The sequence below is a fragment of the Bos grunniens genome, chromosome 8 (genome assembly GCF_055505025.1).
Source record: "Bos grunniens cultivar Pamir isolate PY7600 chromosome 8, Bosgru_T2T1.0, whole genome shotgun sequence".
Taxonomy (NCBI): Eukaryota; Metazoa; Chordata; class Mammalia; order Artiodactyla; family Bovidae; genus Bos; species Bos grunniens.
The window spans coordinates 5,600,838-5,611,253 of NC_141172.1; the positions used below are offsets into that span (position 1 = coordinate 5,600,838).

The window sequence follows — 10,416 nt, forward strand, 5'->3', positions numbered from 1 at the left end:
AGGATGACTACCTGTTGTAGATATTTTTGAGATATTTTCAAATTTAGGTAGGATATTGAAAGAACTAGTTATCTCTGATGTTAGCCTAACCATCCTATATGGGCAATGTTTGTAAAATAGGATCAGAAATATCTGAGTTTATCATTCCTAATTCGTTATTTTTGTCTGTATGCAAATTTTGCATGAATGCCTAAGAATTCTTCATCATTCGCATTGGAACTTATTCCATGCAATAAACTATTTCAGAGGGTGTTGATAACATTTCCATTTTATGATATTCTTAATTATTCCACTGAGGTTATTGCCTCTGTGTATTAAATTGTCTGAGAGGTAACTGCTCAGTTCAGTTCACTCGCTCAGTCATGTCCGACTCTTTGCGACCCCATGAATCACAGCACGCCAGGCCTCCCTGTCCATCACCAACTCCCGGAGTTCACCCAGACTCACGTCCATCGAGTCAGTGATGCCATCCAGCCATCTCATCCTCTGTCGTCCCCTTCTCCTCTTGCCCCCAATCCCTCCCAGCATCAGAGTCTTTTCCAATGAGTCAACTCTTCGCATGAGGTGGCCAAAGTACTGGAGTTTCAGCTTTAGCATTGCTAATCCCTTCTAAAAACATCTCTAGTATGGAGATTCTGAATTTCAGGAATGCTTTATAGTGAGGCTGCTTATTAACTATTTTACTATTGTTTCCTCTTCTGCCAACACCTAAGGATTTCAAACTTTGTTTCCTAAAGTGTGTGTGGCTGCCTTGCAATTGTTAGAACAGCTTCATTTTCTGGGGCTGAACAGCTCATTCTATTCATACGCTTTCATACAGGACCAAACAGTTGGTCCTGTCTTGGAATGCCTGCCTTCACTCCAGAACCAGTTCTCTGAAGGTGACTCACTTGTCTCTCTACTTGATGTATTTTCCTAAGCAAAACAAAGCTATAGCTTTCTTCTAGTGGAGAAAGACAAACCACCCATGTTTCAACATGGACATTTGCATGCACAGGAGTTCATTTTCAATAAGTATGGTTAATCCAAGTATCAGGATAGGAGAAGAGTTTTAGGGAAGAGTTTGAGACAGGTTTGCTTGGAAAATCAAAGAGGCTCCATGTTATATGCTTCATGAAGTAAGGAAAAGTTAAAGATGCATCTTCACCAAAATAATTCCTTTTAAAATCTCCTCAGAGAACTTAAGTGGGTAAAATATACCATCCATGATTGTGGACTAGTTTATGAGATTAGTTGAAATTAGAGCATTGATTCCCTGGTGGCTCAGACAATGAAGAATCTGCCTTCAATGTAGGAGACCTGGGTTCGATCCCTGGGTCAGGAAAATCTCCTGCAGAAGGGAATGGCTACCACTCCAGTATTCTTGCCTGGAGAATCTTCCCTGGACAGAGGACCTTGGAGGGCTACATGGGGTTACAAAGAGTTGGATATGACTGAGTAAATAACATACCTATAGAGCATTTGAAGGCTCTATAGAAAAGTGATAGATATACTCTATTGATAAGGCCTTGGGATCAACAGTATAAAATTATGATAAATCTGTTTCTTTGTCACTTGTTTATGATCAGTCTCATCGCCACAGTTTAGCTCAGAACTCTAAGTATTTCTCTGTGCCTGCTCTAAATGTTCTGCCATCATTTCAGATAAATAATTTTTCTGTTTTTTTTTTCTTTTTTGCACACAGTGTGATCACCTTTGTAACTGTTCAATCTACAGTTCAAGCAGGGTCTCTGCATTCTCAGCTGATAGCAAGATACAATAGATCTACTGCTATCATCTCAGACTCAAACACCCCAAACCCAGTTCACTGGCATCCTTTCTTCCAACAATCCAAATCCTCTGCCTGATAGTCTTTTTTTAGAGAGATCATATTTTGATGATAAATTCAAACATGATCTCCAAATTCTAAAACAAGCAGACTGTCATTGTCTTCTAGTAGTTTTGTCATTGTTGTCTGTCCACATATTATAGTTTTTACTATTCCTGGTGGTTATGAGCAAGCTTCTTATTAATGATAATTTTGAGGTAAACACTACCTCTGAGAGAGAAGGATTTGTAGAGCTTTTTTGAGCCAAATTACAAGGCCATTCCTATAATGTTAACTATTCAGTTATAATTAAATTATTTGCCTCTAAATTTTATCCATATTCCATTATGAAAGGAAGCTGCAACTCCTCTACCTTTCAGCAGGTTTATTATTGTAGTGAGCTCTATAGCTGTTGCTAGCAGATATGAAATTAAACAATGAACTGGAGATATTTCAACTGAATTTGACCATCACCATTCCCTCAGCATACTATAGGATTGTATCATAGGAATGATTTTACATTCCTATACATTTCCTAATGATAGGAAATGGAATAGAAAATAGAATATTTTCGTTATATCCCACTTCTGCCCATTGAACAAGCATCTTATAAGATCCAGCACAACTACCGATTCTCTGGAGAACTTCCCTGTTTCACAGTCCCTAAAACGTTGCCACTTCTGTTGCTGTCTGTCACTTGGACCTTTGTATTTTCTTTACTTCTAGGCTCTAAGTTTCACGATGAAAAGGTGATAATTTCTCGATCACCCATGGCCACACTGTACCTAGCACAAACACGTGTGCACAGAATGTGGTGAAAAATCTTGCTGAATTGCTTAACATTACACATTAAACACATACTTGGTGATTGACTGGCCTCAGTATATCAAGGGATCAAGGGAGAGAAAAATTATATACAGGAGGAAATATTTTACAAGCTGTTTCCTGAATCGGCAGGGCAAACTGCTTGAGGCATTGACGAAAGAACTGGGCCATGAGCCTTCTATACTTAGGAAAATGTAGATTATTCATAGAAACAAAGGAAAAAAGCATATATTATGTTTAGTGTATAGAATCCTGCTATAGTACCTACATACAAGAAATTATCATAACAGTAGGAGTTTATTCTTTAAAGTACATTTTTCTTCAAAGTCTTACATAAGAAAATAGACCCAACATTAAAAAGAAGTTTCTCCATCTTCCAAAACATACCAAAAGAAAAAAAAAAAAAAAAAGACATTCTACGCCAAAATGTTTTTCCTAGACTTTGAAGTCAATCAAGAAAATATTTTATTTGTGATTATCATAAAGCCTGAAATTCATACATTCAGTTTTTGACACAATGTACCACAACTTATCCAAATAGCAAGTTTGTGTTGCTATCAAACTATCAAGATGAAAAACAAAATTGCATGTTGTGAAAATAATTGATTTAGATGGAATACTTCTGGCACTTTTCTTGCTTTTGGAAATTGCTCTGCAAGCTCTTCATAATCTTCACTTATTTACATTTCAAAGAAAGCTGAACACTGGTGTTTTGTTCTTTATTTCACTAGTATGAGAACTAGAATCCAAAAGCCAAAGAAAATTTTTTTCAAAAACTGCAATATCTGAGCAAAGGGTGAAAATTTTAAAAACTTCACTACTAGGAAATTTAGATTTCTTATGCCTGTATTTATTAAAAGAATTAGCCTCTTTAATAAGTCCCTTTTAAACACTATGTTTCTAATACCTGGTGTATTCTGATAATGAATACGCCTAACTGTACTATAGTAGTAAATATTTTTGTTCTGCTGTTTGCCTTAATAAAACTCATTTACTAAAATGTATGCTGCTGCTGCTGCTACTGCTGCTAAGTCGCTTCAGTCGTGTCCGACTCTGTGCGACCCCAGAGACGGCAGCCCACCAGGCTCCCCTGTCCCTGGGATTCTCCAGGCAAGAACACTGGAGTGGGTTGCCATTTCCTTCTCCAATGCATGAAAGTGAAAAGTGAAAGGGAAGTTGCTCAGACATGTCCAACTCTTCGCCATCCCATGGACTGCAGCATACCAGGCTCCTCCGCCCATGGGATTTTCCAGGCAAGAGTACTGGAGTGGGTTGCCATTGCCTTCTCTGCATATCCATCCTATATTACAGCAATTCTTTGCCCAGTGAAACTCTTGGACCCAACTCACATAGTCTCCAAAATGCACGTATTCACAGGTATTCACCAAAAAAAGCAAGCTCAAGGAGGGTCATAGCAGCACTAACCAAAAACTTTTTTTAAATACCCAAATATTCCTCAGTAGGACAAGGGATAAATTGTTATGTCTTCATATAATGGAATGTGCTGGGCTGGGCTTAATAACTCAGCCGTGTCCGATTCTTTGCAGCCCCATGGACTGTAGCCCACCAGGCTCCCGTGGGGATTCTTCAGGCAAGACTACTGGAGTGGGTTGCCATGTCCTCCTCCAGGTATCTTCCTCATCCAGGATCACATGCAGGTCTCCTGGATTGCAGGCAGATTCTTTAAAACCATTTGAGCCACCAGGGAAAACCAAAAATACTGAGGTGGGCAGCCTATCCCTTCTCCAGGGGATCTTCCCAACCCAGGAATTGAACCAGGGTCTCCTGCATTGCAGGAGGATTCTTCACCAGTTGAGCTACCAGGGAACCCCCACAAATGGAATACTATACATAAATGAGAATAAGTTATTGCTAAATGCTACAACATAGCTAAAACACATACAATTCATAAAATAAAGCAGACCCAAATAAGTCTTTATAGAAAGTTCAAGAGCAGGAAAAAATGTTGTTACATAAACCAGGATAGAGACTATCTTCAGGCAAAGTGATGCTTAGGAAGGGATATGGTGGTAAGAGGGTGAGCAGGGTGAACACTTCTGTGATATTGAGAATTCTGCTTCTTGATCCATGGTCTCTTTACATAGGGGTGTTACATTTGTGCCACTTCATATAGAACTTTGCTATTTTTGTACTTTTCTGTATGTATTTATAATCTCAATTTAAAAGTTTTAAACTAAACCTATAAAAAAAAAACGCTTTTGTATTCTTCACAGAGCTAGAACAAATAATTTCACAATTTGTATGGAAATACAAAAAACCTCGAATAGCTGAAGCTATCTTGAGAAAGAAGAATGGAACTGGAGGAATCAACCTACCTGACTTCAGGCTCTACTACAAAGCCACAGTTATCAAGACAGTATGGTACTGGCACAAAGACAGAAATATAGATCAATGGAACAAAATAGAAAGCTCAGAGATAAATCCACGCACATATGGACACCTTATCTTTGACAAAAGAGGCAAGAATATACAACGGATTAAAGACAATCTCTTTAACAAGTGGTGCTGGGAAATCTGGTCAACCACTCGTAAAAGAATGAAACTAGAACACTTTCTAACACCATACACAAAAATAAACTCAAAATGGATTAAAGATCTAAACGTAAGACCAGAAACTATAAAACTCCTAGAGGAGAACATGGGCAAAACACTCTCTGACATACATCACAGCAGGATCCTCTATGACCCACCTCCCAGAATATTGGAAATAAAAGCAAAAATAAACAAATGGGACCTAATTAAACTTAAAAGCTTCTGCACAACAAAGGAAACTATGAGCAAGGTGAAAAGGCAGCCTTCAGAATGGGAGAAAATAATAGCAAATGAAGCAACTGACAAACAACTAATCTCAAAAATATACAAGCAACTCCTACAGCTCAACTCCAGAAAAATAAATGACCCGATCAAAAAATAGGCCAAAGAACTAAACAGACATTTCTCCAAAGAAGACATACAGATGGCTAACAAACACATGAAAAGATGCTCAACATCACTCATTATCAGAGAAATGCAAATCAAAACCACTATGAGGTACCATTTCACGCCAGTCAGAATGGCTGCGATCCTAAAGTCTACAAATAATAAATGCTGGAGAGGGTGTGGAGAAAAGGGAACCCTCTTACACTGTTGGTGGGAATGCAAACTAGTACAGCCACTATGGAGAACAGTGTGGAGATTCCTTAAAAAACTGGAAATAGAACTGCCTTATGACCCAGCAATCCCACTGCTGGGCATACACACTGAGGAAACCAGAAGGGAAAGAGACACGTGTACCCCAATGTTCATCACAGCACTGTTTATAATAGCCAGGACATGGAAGCAACCTAGATGTCCATCAGCAGATGAATGGATAAGAAAGCTGTGGTACATATACACAATGGAGTATTACTCAGCCATTAAAAAGAATACATTTGAATCAGTTCTAACGAGGTGGATGATACTGGAGCATATTATACAGAGTGAAGTAAGCCAGAAAGAAAAACACCAATACAGTATACTAACACATATATATGGAATTTAGAAAGATGGTAACAATAACCCTGTGTACGAGACAGCAAAAGAGACACTGATGTATAGAACAGTCTTATGGACTCTGTGGGAGAGGGAGAGGGTGGGAAGATTTGGGAGAATGGCACTGAAACATGTATAATATGTATGAAATGAGTTGCCAGTCCAGGTTCGATGCACGATACTGGATGCTTGGGGCTGGTACACAGGGACGACCCAGAGGGATGGTATGGGGAGGGAGGAGGGAGGAGGGTTCAGGATGGGGAACACATGTATACCTGTGGCAGATTCATTTCGATATTTGGCAAAACTAATGCAATATTGTAAAGTTTAAAAATAAAATAAAATTTTTTAAAAAAGAGCAAAAAAAAGCAAAAATGCTTTTACTAGTATGCTATTTAATTATAACTATCTATGGTTTCTGGTTGTTGTTCTTACTTCCAAATTTCCCTGGAAATAGTATTTTTAAATTAAAAAGATATATTTGTGAACTTGAAAAAATACTTGTTTGAATTTATTGTTTTCCTTTACATGTTTTCCTTTTTTGCTCAATACCTCACAAATAGGCTCAGTGAGCAGAGTTTCTGTAAAGAAACTGTATTTTATAAGATATTTCCAGTAGAGGGAGCTTCACTTTCAAAAGGAAATTTCTATAGGAAATTTTCCTTCAAGGACCATCACTGAAAAATTAAAATATTTGATTTTTTATGTATGATTAAAAATCCTTCAGAGTGATGAGCTACTTTTATCTAAGAGAAAAGAGAGAAAATTTTTATTTGATTTGTGAAAGAAATTGACGAAGAATATATGTATTGCACAAACTTCTATAGTGGATATATCTTTTTTGAGTGATTACATTTCCGAAGTATTCATAAGAAGGATTTTAAACTAAATTATTTAATATTAATTAATATGAATTCTTTCTAAGAATATATTATAGCAAATATCATGGTGATTTTCTATTATACAAATTTGACCTCATCGATCAAAATATTTTAGTTATCGACATTAAACATCCTAAATCTAAGTATCAACTAAGCTCTTCTGATTTCTTTGAGAAAATAAGTATGCATATTATTATCTAAGATACTAAAAGATAATTATAATAAAATAATCAGCTTATCTTATGACATGAATTTTGCACTCTTTTCCATAAAATGTACATAAATGTAAAAGCTCTACATTCTTTGCTTTTATCACTATATATGAAATTTGTACCAGTTGTAAAGTTACAAAAATTTACAATGTTAAAATATTTTCCCTGAAAATATTCTGATTTACAATGGTTCAACTCTTTACTTCAGGAAAAACCAGTAATTTCAGAAATATAGTAGCCTTCACAATTAGTTCTTGGTTACTAAAGGTAGTTTTTATGAGATGTGCTATATTTTTCAAGGTGCCTAAAGATGAAAAATTGACATAGCAACCCAGAGAGAATATTTACATACATCAAATGGAAATCATTATACATATAACTTAGCACTCAAATTTTTTATTTCAATCTTTTTGAAAAGCTTGTGAACCATAAAATGGAAATTTTAAGGTAATTATAATAGTAAAATAGATTTTACATTGGCTTGTATATTGTTTCATTAAGAATGGGGTTAAATTAATTAATCTTGTGCTTAGTGTCTCTTCTCTTTTAATTAAAAAGAAAAATAGCCTACCAAATATGACTGGAGATGATAAGAAAATAGCACATCATAGAACAATTTTACTGTTCAGTAGGCTTCTTATTATTTTCTACAAAATGATTTTTCTTGGCATAGAACATACCTAGTGATTTATTTATCACTTTGTCTCCACAAACTAAGTTCTTTAGGAAACAGTACTTTCAAGGCCTTTATTATTTTATTCATTTAAACTTAACCTCTGGATATATAAATAATATTCAGAATTTCTCTGATCACTAAATGCTTATGTTCTGGATATTTTTTGTCTTCTAAAATGTAAGTAATGTTCCACTTCTAATTACTAAATGTTTTTTAATTTTCAAAACGAGAGTAACACCCAGAATTTATAATTCACTTAGAAAAAAAGAAGCTATAAACGCAATTTGAGAAGGAAAATCCTAGGCTTTGGAAATATTTTTTTCCTAGGGTAATCTCAGTTGCAAATAACAGAAGATGCCAGTTAATAAAATACATTAATTAGTGAAAATAAAGCAAAGTTATATATTTTAGAGGTCTCAAGAGACAGACTGCTAGATAGAAAACAGACTGTTAGATAGAAAACAATACTATTTAAGGGATACTTTCAACAAGTCAACCTCGAGTTGCATCCTTGGTTTCATCAATGACAAGTGGTTGTAAGGCTTGAATGAGTTCTTCAACTGTTAAATACAAGAGGACTCACCTGAGTAGCAGTGCCGCTTCCCAGAAGTAAAATCCCGAAACTAAAGTCCGAAAATGTCTCACGTAGGCCATGATACAGAGGGATATATTCACGGCTCTGAAACGAATCTTATCCAAGGCATGGGGAAGCCGTGAATGAGCCGGGAATGAGAGTGTGCTGCCTGACTCCGTGTCGTGTTGGCAGGGACCAACGACTGGAAAGCTTCAGCACCTGAGACAGCTCCCCGCGGTCCAAGGAGACCCTCTCTTTCAAACTCTTGAAATTCCCTTTCGACACCTTCTCTGAGCATTGAGCTCCGGGGAGACAAATGTGCAGGTGATTTATACAGGGACCGCGGAATAACGGATGAAATGAGATGTCTGAGGTGCCTAGGTTCTGGAGCTCTAGCGGCAAAGGAAGAATGCTAGTCCTTTCCTGACTCAGACTCACGACTAGAGGAGAAAAAACAGCAACTGCGGGAACAGGAATGCGTCTGCACCTGCTCCAAGCGCCGCCCGCTGGAATCCCACTTTCCACCTTTGGGTAAATCCCGAGCCACTAGCGCGGCAAAGGGAAGCGGGGACGGGGCCAATCGACACCGCCTTGCCAGCCAATCACAACTGCACAGCGGGGCAGAGTGACGGGCCACTCACGACGGAAGGCGGTGCTTAGCTAGCCGGACTTCAAAAAAAGCATTGAGTAACTGGTGCAGAGCCTAAAGCGCGACTGGAGGGAATTGGGGGAGGGAATCCTCAGCGCTGAGAACTGAGGGAGTCAGCAGCCTTTATGGATTAGGTAGCAGAATCGCACTTTGAGGGACCCTCCATTGTTGCCTTCCGGGAGAAGGCACAATTTAGTAATAAAAGGTCTTTTCGGATGTGACCCTGTCTCTTTGACCTTACATCAAAATGCAAGAGTCAGCAGTAAACCCAGACCCTTGGAAAGGGCTAAAGAAGAGCAGAGAACGTGGTGCGGAATCAGTTGCTTCTAGAATCATCTCACAACCCTGGCCAGCTTCTGGCTGAGAAGCGTTGCTGACGTGTCAGTTGAGTTTCCTTCAGACACAATAGGGGCCCAAAAAAGGTGAAGCTGGGAAATCTAAAGAAACGGCTGCTAGTGGGGAACGACGGTACACACCATTTTATTACGCATTTTCCGTGTCTAAACAGTAAGTTCAAGTGAGAGGGACAACTAGAGCACATGGTACATCTTTTCTTGTGTCATCTTTCTCTTCCCTCTCTCCTCCATGACTATTTCTACAGGAACTTGGATTGGAAGACTGGGAGGAGAAAGAGAGTGTGTGTGCGTGTGTGCAAGTGTATGTGTGTGCAAGCGTGCACATGTTTCTATGTTTCTTCATGCATCTTAAAATGATGGGATTTTTAATAATTAAAACATGCTGTTAGAACCTTATAGTGGCTTTGATTTACTATCAACTAGGGTCAAAATATTCACTCCTTGAATCTTAGCTTTTTCCCAAAACTCCCTCTGGTATTTATTCTGAAAGCCCTACTTTAATCTCTTATCTTTCTCAATGACTAAACTATACTCCAAGAATGTTTTCTTCTTTCTCACAAACCTTTTATTCTCAATTAAATCCAACAACAATGGATGTATCAATTATCCCATAATTCTCTATTTAGCTGGAAAACTATGTCACCACCTTTTAACCCTCTCAAATGAGGGCAACATGAAGAAAAGTCTTTACTCTTTAGTAGAAAAGCTTATTTATATTCAGTATAAGTAAATTCTGGATTTATTTCTATATGTTATTACTAAACCTGTCTCTGTTCACATTTGGTTTTCTAAAAAAAATCTCAAAACTTCCAGAAGCTTCTTAGGGAATATCATTGATTCAGCCTATGGATGTTTCCATCTTGAGAAGTTTCAGATAATTTTATTCAACTCAGTTTTTCAGTGAA

General features: G+C 37.6%; 1 protein-coding gene across 1 annotated transcript in view; it reads right to left on the bottom strand.

Annotated features, from left to right (window-relative positions):
• GLRA3 (glycine receptor alpha 3) overlaps nucleotides 1-8,716 on the bottom strand; it is a 197,739-nt gene extending 189,023 nt beyond the window's left edge. The window contains exon 1 of the mRNA XM_086414718.1: nucleotides 8,516-8,716. Coding sequence (XP_086270844.1) covers nucleotides 8,516-8,586 — 71 coding nt within the window. The 5' untranslated portion in view covers nucleotides 8,587-8,716. The remainder of the gene's footprint in view (nucleotides 1-8,515) is intronic.
• Between the last annotated feature and the right edge of the window lie 1,700 nt (nucleotides 8,717-10,416).